General features: G+C 54.2%; 2 protein-coding genes and 1 long non-coding RNA gene across 3 annotated transcripts; 2 read left to right on the top strand and 1 right to left on the bottom strand.

The window, feature by feature from the left end:
* The first annotated feature begins 58 nt into the window (after nt 1-58).
* Nucleotides 59-1,678, top strand: LOC119093785 (uncharacterized). Its single transcript, XR_005093679.1, has 3 exons — nt 59-186; nt 632-781; nt 1,123-1,678. It is a non-coding gene; the product is annotated as an uncharacterized LOC119093785 (long non-coding RNA).
* A 927-nt stretch (nt 1,679-2,605) lies between these two features.
* Xpac (DNA repair protein complementing XP-A cells homolog Xpac) lies at nt 2,606-5,279 on the bottom strand. Its single transcript, XM_037217028.1, has 2 exons — nt 5,214-5,279; nt 2,606-3,877 (listed from the first exon to the last, which is right to left on the bottom strand). Exon 2 carries the CDS (start codon nt 3,859-3,861, stop codon nt 2,998-3,000), a length of 864 nt encoding a protein of 287 aa, XP_037072923.1. The 5' UTR covers nt 3,862-3,877; nt 5,214-5,279; the 3' UTR covers nt 2,606-2,997.
* Nucleotides 5,280-5,813: 534 nt separating this feature from the next.
* On the top strand, nt 5,814-8,348 carry LOC119093377 (uncharacterized). The gene is made up of 3 exons (XM_037216332.1): nt 5,814-6,317; nt 6,779-7,859; nt 8,163-8,348. The coding sequence occupies exons 1-3, from the start codon at nt 6,022-6,024 to the stop codon at nt 8,346-8,348; spliced, it is 1,563 nt and encodes a 520-aa protein (XP_037072227.1). The 5' UTR covers nt 5,814-6,021.
* The last annotated feature ends 7,099 nt before the right edge of the window (nt 8,349-15,447 follow it).

Genomic DNA, 15,447 nt, shown 5'->3' with positions numbered 1-15,447 from the left:
CCCGAGCGTCAGGAGGAGGCCCTCAGCGGCGAGCTGGACCTGGCGTGTCGCGGCGGAGACGGCGGCGAGCCGGGCACGCCAGCCGCGCGGCCCACCAAGGCAGCGCCGCCCGACGAAGACAGCGGCCACGGCTCCACGGCCGCCGGCAGCGACGAGCAGCTCGGCAAGATGTCGGCCGGGGTGCAGGTGAACCCTGGTGGTCGGGGTGAGGTGGGGAAGAGGTGCAGGGACCGACGATGGGGTGGGGGTCGATGTGCGGGACTCGTCAGCGGTTCCTGCGCGAGCTGATGCGTGATGAGGACAATGTCAGGCTGTCTCGCTGTCGTGGGCGGTATTTGCCATGCGAACGCGTTTCAGCCCGCTGTAAACGCACCTGAGGGACTGTAATCGGCCGCTGCCATTCAGTTGTTGTGCCCTACATGTTCGTCTCGACGCGCGTCGTTCGGGGGCGCAGACTGTGTGGCGGCGGTGCTGCTCAGCTTGGTTTCCGGTCCGGCCTCATGAACGTGCAGCCCCGCTGACAGTGGACGGGGCACACCATGTACGCCCGGTCTGTCTGCCGTCCTGTACGCCGCACCGGCGCCTCAGGCTCAGCGGCGCCTCTCCGCTGACCGACCGCCGCCGCCGGCAGGTCGACCGCGCCCGGCTGCTGCTGCTCTGCGAGAGAACGGTGGCGCTGACGGGCGGCTGGACGGTGGCCGCCCTGGAGGAGCTGCACGACCGCCTCCTCTCCGCCGTCCGCCGGTTCGCCTACCGCAGGCTCCGCAACGACATGCTCAAGGTGAACCCGCCGGCGCATGGTCGGCCGACGTTGAGAGGCGGTGGTGGCGGATGCCAACATCTTTGTCGGGATGTCGTGACTCGGTTCGATGTGTATCGAGGTGAGATGGTGCTGACAGGTTGTGGAAGTGTTTCATTTTTTTGCTTCCCGCCGTTGGAGTGGCGCTGAGTGCTGTCGTGGAGCGTCTGGGCTTGTCATCGAGGCCATTTACTGCGTCATGTGTGGTCGTATGGGGTTTGCGAACTCGATAAACCAGGCCCCACATCCTGCTCTCATCTGACGCAAGGACTGCTAGTAGCCATGACTAGGCTGCGTACCAACGCTCTTTTGCGCTGTTGCAGGAGATGGAAGACATTCTGGAGACGTACTGACTCCATCATCACTGCCATTGAAATCAAAACCCGACGCACTGCCATGGCCGATGTGGCTCAAACCAAAAAGGATCGCCGTTTACACACCGGACCTGCTGGATTTTGCTCAGGACTCTGTGTGTTCTTCACTGTGTGCTTGTAATCTTGGGGCCCGAGCAGGACCCGCGCAAACGACGAAGCGACGCCGTTTTTCCTCTCGAGGTTCTGGTTTTGTTATTGTTTGCCACTGGATCTCGCCTGTAACCCATGTCCAGGTGGCATTGGACGCCTCTTCATTTGTAGGGGTCGATTAATGTATGATAGACTTTCGCTGGATGGGGCGGGGTTGCGACGGAGAGGAGATGGGGAGGGGTGCAGTATAACTGCCCTCCTCTGATGGTGTCCAGGCAAGTCCAGCATAACAGTAACTGCCATCTGTCCAGGTCGCTGTAATGGTAGCTTGTGGGTTTCGCGTAGAACAGAAGCCCGCGTTTTGTCTAAGCTTTTGTCCTTCCATTTGGTACTCAAATAAATGTGTTTGCACTAAGCGCCTGGTTTGGTTGTACGCGTGCAACGGTTTTGGCAGTTCGCTCCACTTCGTCTGGTATTCGGGCTCATGGAGTTACCAGAAATGCCTGAGAGCGTACTGCTGGGCTCGGCCAGTTCCGATAAGGCGTTATATTCTCACTGCCAAACCAAGAGCAAAGTCGATCGGAACGAGCCCCACGGCAACCGCACCTGCAAGCCAAACGGCCGTCCAATGTCGAAACGTCGCTCAATGTGAAAGGACATTTTCTTTTTTTCTCGAATGCCTGTGGCGGGCATGCTAGTTTCATGCAGCGCTGCGTGGGCTAGCGGAGAAGTGGGCTGACCGCTGCCGTACGGCCCCTCCGGCCGAACGACGACAGCTGGCCGCGCGTCGCGGCGCACGGCTACACCGCATTGTGCACACATGGCGCGCTAGGGTGCACGTGTGACGCGACGCGCGAGGTCATCGTGCACGACCCAGCAGCACTGCGACGACCTTGGAGCTTGGCGGGATGGCGCAGCCCCAGGCTGCGCTGTAGGGGCGAACTGCCCCTGACATTCCGTCCCTTTGTCACTGTTCACACGCGTACGGAGGGGGGGGGGGGGGGGCTGCAGGCCCTGTGCTGATAGCCAGCAAGTGATGGTCGTAGAAGATTGAATTTGTGGTACTAAGATCTACCCTCCTATGCGGTGGTGACACAAACATGCCTTCAGGCTTACCCCCGCACAATTTCGCTTTGAAGAAGTAGCTACGTTAACGTTTGGATACACCATGTCGCCCAGACCGAGCGGCATTCCTACGCCCGCCAGCCATTTTCTGCGCAACCTAAACGGTCACGCGTGGCAAGACAGCTGTTCCGCACCCTTAAAACGGAAGAAGTCGGCGTCTGCGGAGGAGCAGTCAGGTATCGGCCTATTCATGTCTGGCGCCCAATACACAACACAACACATCCCCGACATGCATTCGTGCATTGCCATGGGGACTACAGGACCGCAACTACGATGTATGCGCACTATAAAAACACCACGAGGCTTAAAACAGCAGCCAATACCGCATAGTTCAATAATTCTGCGATGTACATGGAACAATAACTGCAACTAAAATCGTAGACGCGACCAGCTGAACTGATACGACAATGATGAGGGGTTATTCAAGACTTGTACGCACAATTCATGGACCACAGCGCCCCATTATGCAACCTTTCAAACCCGCTGACAGATCAGATCATTATTTATCAGCGGTCACCAAGCATAACGCACCATCACTGACACAGATATTAAAACGACATCCAACTACAACACACAACACGGGTGCCGCACACAGCCTACCACGTCGCCTCACATTTTCTCATACGTCTGGGAGTGGTCACACTCTGTGCACGTGCGCGTGTACGTGTCCGCCTCCTCATCGTACACCTCCTCGCCGTAAGTGTGCTCGTGGCCGGTCAGCTTCTTCTTGTATACGCTGCTACGCACCGCCATGCGCAGCTCCTTGACGCGCCGGTTGAACTTGTTGACCTTGACCTTCTCGCGCTTCTTGTCGCGCAGCTCGTGCTGCCGCTCCAGTTCCTCCTCGGAGCCCCATACGAGCAGCGCGCGCTCCTCCACCTGCAGGCGCAGGTACAACTTCATCTGACCCCAGCGCGGGTTGTGCGGGTTGCGACGCGTGATGAAGCGCAGCAGCGGTTCGCGCTCGTCCAGGTCCGAGTCGCGCAGGATGTACTCGTTTTTGGCCTCGGTGCGCGTGACAAGCGCGTATTTCTCCGCGTGCTCCTTGTGACACGCATCGCACACCGCGCAGTCGAAGCTGTCCACCAGGAACGAGGAGGCCACGGCCGCGTCGCACTCGTCACACGCCGGTCGCTCCGAAACATGGATAGGCGCCGGGATCTCGCGCAGCGGCGCTGGCGCTGCCGGCGCCGGGTCTGCCGCCTCCTCGTCCACGAAGAAGCCGCCGCCGGAGTCGACCAGGCGTGCACCTTGTACACGCAGTACGCGGCCGGCACAGCCGCCGTCCAGCGCCGCCTGCGACGGGTGCTCGCGCAGCCGCGCCTGGCGCAGCAGCAGCGCCCGCTGCCGGTTGCGCTCTACCAGGGCGCGCTGAGCTCGGCTCATCGGCGCTGGATCGGCCGCGGCTGCGGCAGGACCGGCATCACTTACAGTCGGCTTCACGGACTTGGTCGCATCCAGTTTACGCTTCATGGCCTATTTTTGATCGCTGTGGGATGGAAAAAGGAATAAATTGATGCTACTTGTCACCTGGAGAATCCAATTAGTCATGACCACTTTTTGGTGTAGGTATACATTGCTACCTAACTTAGAAAAAATCATTGTATACCATTCGTCGTGTTCAAGGCGGAACATATTGTAAATAATCTTAAAACACATAGATTCATGCTCCTACCTTCAACTTTTAATATTTATGATAGCGAGCTCCCCAGCGCCGCACGCACCCCACCGCCTCGACTCCCCAGCGCCGTTTCTGCGTTGCTGTTGCGTAATTACAATATTTCTGCTTATCAAGAACCATAAAAAATGCACGGGACCAAAGTAACAATAACAATGCAATGAAAAACATTTCTCATCGCATCTACGCACGTTTATGAAACGGACAGGCCAGAATAGTCCGGAACATAGCCTGAACTAAACTAAACTAGCCCAGCCCAGCCCAGCCCAGCCCAACATAACCCACACCCCATCCTCTTCAACCCAGTGTACCATTGGCATCCACCTTCCATGCCATATATATATGCTGTATTAAGAAGTTTTGTCTAGCTGCCATATTCTCATTTCACTTTTCATTCCCACACAAAAATGTCATATTTCCCCAACATGTTGACCAATCTACAAACAATATGGAAGACTTCTTGGACATGCAAGAAACACATTTTATTGAATTCCTGTCACCTTGGCCTCATACATTTTTAATGGTTCTTGATGCACAGTAATGTTGTGATCACGCAGTAATGTTGCCATCACACATGGAAATGGCGCCCGGGTCGTGGTTGCTGCACGTTTGCGCTCAGATGTTTGCTATCATAGTTATGTAAGTTCCAAGGTAAGGGCGTAGATGACCTGTTTTATAATTAACTACAATATGTTCTGCCTTAAAAATGACAACTGATGTACAATACTCTTTCTTAACATGAGGTAGCAATGTACATCCGACCCATTTTTCCTTTGACTCCCACCTACATTGACTCAATATGGAATTATAAAGTCTGAAAATCATCCCCAACCCCACCTCCTCCCACCCCAACACACAAATTGTCTACAATCCCTTCACATACTTACATGCATGGTGCATGTGAACACTTTCTGAGAACGTCTGGCAAAACGCCTACGGCGATGCTCAAAACGAATTGACTTTGGCGTTAAATTAACTTGAAATTGGCATTGGCCTTCCCCCTCTTTCTGAGGCGTCCCTACCCCTATGTCATACGGCATAGCTGAGCGCGTTTTCTGCAGGCTGCGTACAAATCGGCATTTCCAAAGCAACAAATGGTTCCAAATCCACTAGGACTTTGCTCTCGTACGACCGAGATCATACATACCTCACCATCCGTGGGCAATCCCAATGCCAAGGCCTCAGAACGCAATGCCATGCCCGAACAGCTAACCCAACGTGGGTAATGAAACAATTTTAACCTGCGTCAGTTCTGGCTCTTGCGTCACAAATGTAGTAAGACGATCAATAAAATGCTGCAAAGAGGCTGAAAATGCCTTTTGGTGTTATTTTTTCATTTGTCGAATGTATTAAGTTTTTGACAAGGAAAGAAAGCTTCAAATGATCGAAACTAAGGCTTTCATTGGCACTCTACAATAAAAGCCACGTAGCCCTTTAACGTGGCTCCACACAGCTCCCCAGCAGGACAGCTGGCGTTGCGCAAACGCGTAATGCCTGCGGAGCCAGGTGCTGATAGTTTAAGCGGAAGAAAGCATCAGTTAACACCCTTTTAGTTAATCAATACAGAGTCGAATTCTGATGGAGCTCCAGAAAATCTCACAGTTTTCTTGCAGCGGTAAACGTACACGGTAAAAAATAAGTCCTGGTAGATTTCTTTGCAGCATATTTAGTCATGTTTTATCAGTGCACCACAATTCATATATGGCGCAAGAGACAGAACCAAAGGAAAATAGAATACTTAGCGTGATGTCGCGGATCCAGATAAAGGCGTGCGTGTGTACGTGTGAGGTTTGAGTGGGATGGATTCGGCAGAGTCATTGTGCTCCTTAGCCATTCGAAGTCTCACTTGCATTGTAGGCTTGTGGGTGGGGAGAAATTGTGATAGAAGTTACGGGCCCTGTCCTGCAACTCAGGATTGTGTGTCGCTCTAAAGTTGAATTCAGTTATTGGCAGGTATGCCAGCGTATTGTTTGGTGCCTGGGTGTAGGCCCTCTTCTCGCCGTGTTTCCTATCATTCTCTGCCAAGGAACCAGGAGCTAGCAAAACATTGGTTGGAATTATGTGGCCGCACAGATTTAATTGGCAGCAAATCAGCAACAAATGCCAAAATATGCTCAGCACATTTCCGCAAGTCAGATTTTAAGAATCACTATCAGTACACTCTTATGACATCAGGAAGTTCTGCAGCAAGACCTCGTCTTAAGAATGATGCAGTGCCAACATTTGTCACCCTTGGATGGAGGAAAATCAGGTTGGTAGCTGGGTGACACTTTATCTTGCCATTATATTATTCATCTTGAACCCTGTTAAACCTGTTTCTTATTCAGATTCATAGATTGGTGAGATGTTTCCCTGAATTTCATGTCTGTTATGACTGAATTACCATCTTGGTAGCTAATAGTAAACTACTTACATATTGACTGTTGGCATGTAATCATATGGTCATATAGAATATAGTGAAGAACACGAGTATGCACTACTCACATTGTTTGCCATTATGTGAATTATATGCCACTTTTTTTCTTGACACTCTTAGCAGAAATAGGATTGCTATGACCTCAGCATGACCACATATTTATCCACAAGGTAGAATAATATATATCTTACCTATTAAAACTTGGATGGTCTGCTGTTTAGTGCATCTGAATCCTGAAGTAAGCCTGTATTCAGTGCAGTGATCCATGGTTCTGCTCACCAAGTTTTTTTGCACAGAACTGCTCCTGTGAGCATTCGTCCAGCTTGCATCAACAACCCGGAGCAGGACGAGCTGCGTCAGAAGTATGTGAGTGACGCACTGCAGGAGTATGAGAGTGGCCGTCTGCTGGGTGGCAGCAGTGGTGTGCAACAGATCCGCCACCGGCTCAAGATGCGGCGCGCGCGACGGCCGCTCGTGGACGTAGTGCAGGTGGACCGGCGCGGCGACCAGGTGCTGGTGGGCGGCACATTCAGTGACCTGGCCCTTTCGCCGGAGGCGGACGGCCGGCGCGCGGGAGCCGCCGCGCCCGTGTGGGTGTTCGCGTCCCGCGGGCTGACCGAGCAGCTGGCAGCGGAGAGCGGGGCGGAGGGCGAGGACGCGGACGCGCAGGCGGTGCGGCTCATCCAGGGTGACGTCGGTGAGGCGGACGGCGCGTGGGGCTCGGCTTCACAGGCGGCGGAAGGACTGCACACAGCCTCGCTGGCGAACGGAATGGGCCCGCGGACGAGCCCGCCGCGGGCCTCGGATCCGTGCAGGCCGGCGGAGTCGGGGCAGGCCCGGGGCTCGGACCGGCTGCCGCCCGGCATGCCGGAGAGGTTCCGCGACATCCTAGGCCGGCAGCGTACGATCCGCTCGTTGCAGCTGACTCTCCGCCGGCAGACTGAGCAGCTGCAGGCGCTACAGGCGCGCCACGAGGTCGACCTCGAGGAGCAGGGGTTTGCCGCGGACGTGGCGCCGCTCTTCCCGCCTGCCGACGCCGGGCCTGCCGCCGCCGGAGCCGACGACGCAGCCGGTGGCGACATGCTGCTCTCACCAACCACGCTGGACGAGGCGCACACGCAGCTCCACCGGCTACGCACCGAGGTGCTGGAGCTGCGCGTGCGCGTGCTGGAGAACGCCGTGGTGGCCAACGAGAGGGCGCTGGCGGCCAACGGCCAGCAGGCGGAACTGCTGCGCGTGTTCACGCCGCGGCAGGTGGACGTGCTGCTGGGGCGCCGACCGCGCCAGGCGACGCACTGGGAGCCCGAGGATCTACGGCGCGCCGTGGCGCTGCGCCGCCACCTCACGCGCCGCCAGTACGAGCACGTGCGCGACGTGGTGCGCCTGCCACTGCCGCCGCTGCACGCAGCCGCCGCGGCCGGCCAGCGAGACGCCGAGACGCAGAAGCTGTACCGGCAGCTTCTGGGACAGCGGCGGCCAGCCGCGCCCGTCGCCCGCCGTGAGACCGGTGGCGCCGGCCCCGAGCAGCGGCCGTCGGAGGAGCTGCTGGTGCTGCGCCGCGCCGGCGGGGCGTCGTTGGCGGCGGCGGCGACCGAGTCGGCCGGCCGACTGTGGCAACACTGGGAGGAGATGACTGGGGAGCATGCCGGCGGCGCCTCGTCCGGCCGTGATATGGAGCAGCTGCTGCTGCACCTGCCCGTCACAGACGAGGTGGAGGTGGGTGGCGAAGATCAGGACAGGGACGAGGAGCAGCCGGGGGCGAAGACGGCCCGCACACGACCTATGAGGGTGGCCGTAACACCGTCTGACCGCATGCAGAACGAGCTGGATGCGCATGCATCTCTCTGGGACGACCACTTTCCGTAAAGGCGATCATCTATCACTCCTATGGTGTGCGAGATGTGCCTTTTGTGGGCCACCGCGCCCAACCATCTTCAGTGGACGTTGTTCGGTGCGCTCTTGATAGACTGCTTTTTGTGGAATGATTCATCGTTTCCGGACGTCAATTGTGAACTGTTTCGATCTGGTTAGGGAAGCTGCATTCATTCGCCCTCTGTCATCGCTATATTATACACGTGTTTCTTCATCTTTGGCATCTATTCTATAGTTATTTTTCTTGTGTGAGGGCGATTTCACAGAGTGTTTCGGGAATTTTGTTATTGTGGCATTGTCAATGGACATTGTATTTCCCCATTGTCGTCATCGTATTTAAACCATATACTACCTGCGACAATGTTGCTGTGTGTCTTGTATTTCTGTGAACATGCTTAGCTTAAGAGTGGCTGCAGTTGAAAGAGGCTGACCTTGGCAGAGCTTTGGTGACTTGAGTGAAGCCTGTAAGCGTGACGGTATAACTGCTGTATTGGTCCATGCAGACGAACAAATACAGGAGTGTTATTGAAAGGCCCAGTTATGTATATTGCAAGTTTGGTGATGTCATGTGCAGCCAGAGTTGACACCGTGCACTCGATTATTGGCGTTTGGTTGCTGGACATGAATATCTGGTATCGTCCCGAGCAGCGCGGCGGTGCGATCGGGTGGCCAGCGGGTCGCAGTGTCAATCAGATAGTCTATCTAGGATGCCTAGTCACGCACTTCCGATTTGGACACATCGTGCATACATGTGGCAAGTTACGTGTAGGCCAGCGGTAGCACTTTCTGTAAATTATTGGGGGGGGGGGGGGGGCGAGCCGAAGGCCCGATAACCTACCCCCCCCCCCCACACACACACTTTTTTCTCATTGGATGTAGCCCACTTAATCTTGATTAAACGCAATGTGTGTTTTTAATCTTTTTTTGTGTTACCAAAACTTTTAATTTAAGCAGTATAGAAGTCCCGCAGGGGTGGATTCCGCGAGCAGGCACTGGCAGTACGCGTCTCTTCTGATCGGCACGTGAAAGCGTCCCTTAAGAGGCCACCTTAGGGCGCCGGTGGTGCTCTTCTATGGCGGTCATGAGAGGCGGCACGTATTTTGGTTGTGGAGACGGGAGCGAGGTTAGCCATGACAAACTTAAGTCATTCCGATATTCCAGAGCTTTTCACTCAACCTCAAACCATTACGTGTCTTATCGCGCTGGGTATGTGAATTTTGTTGCATCGTGTATCTGCTCAGCTGTTACGATTTGTATCTGGTGGTGAGAGCAACAATGGCGTTTTGTTATAAAAGGGCACCAGACGCCACTACGCAGAAAGATCAAAACAGATAGTTTTTGCGTTTTTATCATCTTTTGCCCACGTTTTCTGTAGTATTCCAACCAGCACCATTTGGGGAGGGGGCAACTCAACACGGGGACAGGTCTCTCAAAATTATACAAATCGACACCTGTGGTGTGGGGGCTGACGATCTTTTCCGTTTGATGCGGATCTGAAGTCCGAAAGCCCTATTATTGAACCATGTATATGTTCAAGTCCCGACAGATGTACAAAAATACTGGATGACAGCAGAACGAACAAGTGACTTGGGCGGCTTCGAAGCGGGTCAAGTTATGATGGATGCAGTTCTAGGCTTCTGCGGTATTTTATCAGTACTGATGATTAACAGAGTTAGACATGTGACGTGTGATGGTACCTAAACAATTTGCACGCTAAGTGGTGGGGCGCGAGCTCCGTAGATCTGTGCCAAATTTGGCCTGATGACATGGCTTCTGCAGCTGAACAGCGCGCGCCCTGCATGGATTAGCGGGGACCACCGAGGCAACCATGACCATAGAAACAACGTGAATCCTGAGCTGCGCTTTGCCTCAAAAGTGCAGTCACGCAGTTATTCAGGGCTAATTAGGCAACGCACATCAAACTTAACCAGCCTACGCGTCCTCAACGCAGGTGGAGTACTACTGAAATAGGCAGTGCGTACACACGCTCCAAAACGGAGGGCACAGGACTTAAACACCCTCCAAAAATATTTCAGATGGTTATGCGTGTCAAGCGTACGAGGATTGGCAGTCTTGGAGGGAAGAAAGTGCCAAAATGCAGAATGCTCTGCGAAAGGTCGATTCTATGTGTGATAGGCATCAAACGATCACGAAATTTATCAACTCACTGAACCATTTTTTTATCACGAATTTTCGGCCACCGGGCTCGCATTTCCAGTGGGCGCATGGCTGGCGTGCTGGTCTCGCACGCGGTAAACTCCGGATTCGAATATCAACGACGGCCGCCGTTGAGTGGGTGGTTTCATGGTCTATCGGCGCGGCGTGAAGCTGCCAACTCGCTTCACTTCTAAGCGGAATTAAATCTTAATAGCGCGTTTCATATCGGGCAGCACCGTAGTTTCTAATGCTAGGGGGAAGGAGTCCACACTCTGCAGGGATATTGAGGATCCCGTGAAGGTTGACCGTAAATATAAATGGGTGCGACACACTGAACAGCCAGTGGAAATGACGAAGACGACGGCGGAGGCATGTATAATTCCGTTTGGCAATTGCGCGTAAAAATTCATCGGCGCGTGTTCGACCGCTACTTAAAGGCGAAGGCACCAAGGCCGATAGGGACGGAACCTGAGCGGTCATGGGTGCCGCAGGAGACCAACACAGTGGCTCCCGTCAACACGTATAGGGTCCTCAGAGCAAGCAAAAACTGAACTCACGTGGTGGGCAAAGGTGGTGGGCCCCTAAACGATCGGTAGAGCCTCGGCAGGCTGACCTATGGAGCCCCGGTCATAGCACAGGACCCTCCGAGTAAAGGGGGAATTATTTAAGACTATAAATGAATACCCCTGTGCAATGAAGAGTGCACGGGCAGGTTAACAACACGAGTCTCGATAGGAGTGAAAAGTCAGCCGCAAATGAGACCAAAGAGAGAGCCCTCGATCAAAGTAGAGGGTCCCTGAGCATCGAGCGTCTTCGTGCCTTACCTTATAAGAGCCCTAGCAACGGCACAAGGCCCTTCAAGCAAGTAGAAAGTACCTGAGATTTATATGAAGGCCCCCTGAGCAGCTGAGTGTACTCTGGCATATGCGGCCCCAGAAAAAGTGTATGTAGCCTTTCGGGCGAATGGGAAGAGTCCGTGGAGGAAAACCCAATTGATCAACACTGCTCAAGCATGGAGGCAGATGGCGTCCCAACAGCACATTGGGCCCTACGAAAAATGTGAAGAGATCAAGGGTAACGTGGAAAGCTCCTTAGCGATCAGACTGACGCAGCACGTGGACATAAAGGGACAGACAGCCAGCAGCGTAATGCCTCTAGACAGCGTAATGAGACCCAAAATTCCCCCCCAAGCAACACTAAATCAGCGAAGAATAAGCCTCGTTTACTTATGAACTCTTTACTTTTGCTAGCAATGGTTCTTGGTCATCTCTAGACCCAAATGCGTTCAATTTTGTTGTGCTTTTGTTGTAAGGAAACTGCATCCGTCCGGCCGGTTACGGGCCCCTTCGGAGCCTTTAGGTTCCCTCGGTATGGCCCATGGTACATGGTCCTGTGCCTCCCCCCACCTCCCCCCCCCCCCCCCACCCTCTGCATCCGCCATCGGCCGGGGCAGCTGAATAAATGGGGCCCGCTAAGAACATAGGGCCATCCATTCAAATAAGAAATACTCACGACACAATGTGTAGGGCTCTGAGCGATCGAGTGCGCCAGAACAAGTTAACATGTATGGCCCCGTCAAGAGCTTGGGGCCCTCCATTCAAAAAGGAAGTATCGAAGACCCAATGTAGGGCCCCCCCGAATGATCGAGTGTGCCCGAGCAGGTTAACAGATAATGCTCCCAAAAAGAGCATAGGACCCTCCATTCAGATAGGAAATATTCAAGACCCATTGCAGAGGACCCTCGAATGATCCAGTGCGTCTGGCCAAGTAAAGAGACAGTGCCTGGTCAAAAGTGTAGGGCCCCCCCTCATTCAAATAGGAAACACCCAATACCCAATGTAAAAGGCCCCCCGAATGATCGAGTGTGCCCGAGCAGGTTAACAAATAGGGCTGCCAACAAGAGCGTAAGGGCCTCCATTCGACTGGGAAGCACGGAAGATCTTAGGTAAATGGCCCCAGAATGATGTAATGTGCCTGCCGAAAAGAGTGCCGGGCCCTTCATTCAAATAAGAAGTATTCAAAACCCAGTGCGGAGGGCCCCCGAAAGATGGAGTATACCCGAACAGATTATCAGGTGACCCAGACAGGAGTGTAGGGCCCTAAATTCAAGCACCAAGACCCAATATATAGGGTCTCCGAACAATCCAATGTGGCCGAAGCGGCGAACAGATGGGGTCCCCGACAAGTGCGTAGGTCCCTCTATTCAGATAGGAAGTACCCAAGACACAATGTGGAGGGCCTCTGGATATTCGAGTGTGCCCGAGCAGGTTAACAGATGAGGCTCCGGCAAGAGCGTAGGGCATTCTGTCCAAATATGGATTACCCACGGCACGATGTAGAAGGCTCCGAATAACCGAGTGCGCCAGAGCAGGTTAACAAATAGAGTCCCCGAAAAGAGCGAGGGCACTCCATTAGAAAAGGAAGTACCCAAAACCAAACGTAGAGGTCTCCCACGATCGAAAGGGCCCGAGCATCTTATCAGATGGGGGCCCCGACAGAAGCTTAAGGCCCTCCATTCAAATAAGAAGTACCTAAAGCCCCCTGCGGAGTGTCCCGAAAAATGGAGTGTACCCGAACAGGTTATCAGATGACCCCGATACGGGCAGAGGGCGCTAAATTCAAACACCGAGAACCAATGCGCAGGGCCCACCAGCAATCCAGTGTGGCCGAGGAGTCGAACAGAGGGGCTCCCGACAAGTGCGTAGGGCCCCATTCAAATAGCACGTGCCTAAGGCCCAATATAGAGGGCCCCCGAACGATCAAATGTGCCCGAGCAGGCTATCAGATGGCCTCCCCCCCCCCCCCCACACAGAAGCGTAGGCTCCCCATTCAGAAACGAAGTACCAAAAACCCAGTGTAGACGGTCCCCGAACGACTAAGTGTGCCCAAGCAGGCCATTAGATGGGCCCCCGACAAGCGTGTAGGGCCCTAAGCAAGTGACAGAAAATTGGAAACGCCCTAGACCAATGTAGAGGACCCATGGGCATATCGCAAGTGTGTAGGTGCAAGTGTCGGTAGGTGAACCGATACCCACGTAAAGGGCCCCTGAGCGACCGAGAAAACCAGGCAGGTTAAGGTACGGGAATCTGGCTACCGCTCACAGAGCCTATCTGGCGAATGGAAATCATCCATGGAACGGCCCGCGATTGACATGAGTTCCCCGGCACGCTAGCAGGAAGGACCCCAACAACAGCGCACGGGGCCCTCTGGGCAAATGCAAAGAAATAAAGGACAACGTGGAACGCTCCTAAAGGACCGAAATGAGCCTGCAAGAGGAGTACAGGTCCCCCGGAAACAGTATGGGCCCTAGACAGTGTAATGGGGCTCACAATTTCCATTTCACAACTTTTCCAATCATTGAGTAATTTTGGGACTTCTCATAGGCCGTTCACTTTCGCTTACAACTGTTCTTGGTGGCTTGTAAGTCCAGAGGAACCCAGTTTTGTTTCGTTTTGTGCGAAAAAAACTGCACCTTCTCGACCGGCTATGGGCCCCTCGGAGCCAATGGGCCCTTCGAGGCCCAAAGGGAGGACATGCCCGTGGCCCTCCTTTCTGGATCCGCCTCTGCTTGTTGCTGTACGTTCGACTGCTTGTTACTGTACGTTCTTGGGGATAATTATGTTATTTTCGACTTTTCGCCCCTCCTCGAACTCGGTTTGCCCTTGATGTCGGACTGCCGTGGGGAGAAAGGAATTGCTCCTTAGCCTGAAGTGTTATTCAGGTGACCAGGACGAAATCTCAAATGGGCGCATCGTAAATCTGATATGGGACCGGAAGGGCTAGCTAAAGGTCATTGAGGGGGCGCGCGTCGGACCCTCAAAAACCAGCCAGAGGACCTGTTGCACCCACTGGGCCCCGGCATGGGCCTGGGAGCCATTTCCCAAGCAGGGACAAGGTCAGGACCCGCGATTTACATTGGTCGGTGCACCCCGAGCCAATGAGGAGCCCCTGTGTCGGCCAGGGGCACACAGCGCCTAACCGGAGGTCCGGCGTTGACAAGGACCCCCGAGTTAGTCATGGAGTGTACGAGGGTGCCTGAAGAGAGACCGACGTGCCCTTCAAGACTGACAATAAGCGGGTCGGTGGGAAGACTGAATGGCCGTGAGGGTCGAAAGGCTGCAGGTCATCCTGGCCCGTATGGCTGTGATTCCAAATGTCAGCCAATATGCCTTTTTCGCCGATTGCGGACCTCTGGAACAGTGCGAGCACCTATTTCGGCCGGAGACCACTACACCGAATAGTGGACTCCGTGTTGTTTTGAGGCATGAGGCCCCATTTCTTTAGCAGGAACGAGACCGAGGCCCGTGATTTGCATTGGTCGGAGTCCCTACAACAATGAGTGGTCTCTTGACGGTCAGGCTCCAGAGTGTCCAACAGGGGGTCCTGTGACGGAAGGAGTTCCAAGTCGGCCAGAGGTGACCCGGGGCCCTTGCGGGGCCCTTCACCACGTTTTAGCCAAGGGTCCGTTGGCCAAACATGGGTCTCTGTGCCAGTTATTGGATCACCTGCGGTTTTCAGAGATCTTGCTGCCCCAATGAGGGCTCTTGCGCCTATTCCGGGTCAAATACCCTGGCCAGAAGCCGCAAAAGGGCCTCCCACGCCAGGGAGGACACCAATGTAGGACGTACATGTATGAGGACCTCCGGACGAACACGTCAGGCGAACCCGCCTCCATGTCACCAGAACGGCAGCTGATAGACATCCCGGGCTGGGACGAAATGATCTTCAAGCAGTGCCTGGAAGGGTCGTATTCACCCAACTTTTCACTAATGTTTACACATTTCACACATTAAATTACACATATTGTCTAGAAATTACACATTTCTCATTAATGTTTACACAAGTTGCTGGCCTCATTTAGATTTACGGTGAACCTTCACGGGATCCCCAATATCTCTGTAGGGGGTGGACTCCCTCCCCTGGAGGGCCGGTGTCC

This window comes from Pollicipes pollicipes, unplaced genomic scaffold, assembly GCF_011947565.3.
Source record: "Pollicipes pollicipes isolate AB1234 unplaced genomic scaffold, Ppol_2.1 Scaffold_4002;HRSCAF=4701_pilon_pilon_pilon, whole genome shotgun sequence".
NCBI classification, from domain to species: domain Eukaryota; kingdom Metazoa; phylum Arthropoda; class Thecostraca; order Pollicipedomorpha; family Pollicipedidae; genus Pollicipes; species Pollicipes pollicipes.
The sequence above is the reverse complement of the archived record's forward strand: the minus strand, read 5'-3'. Positions and strand labels throughout refer to the sequence as shown.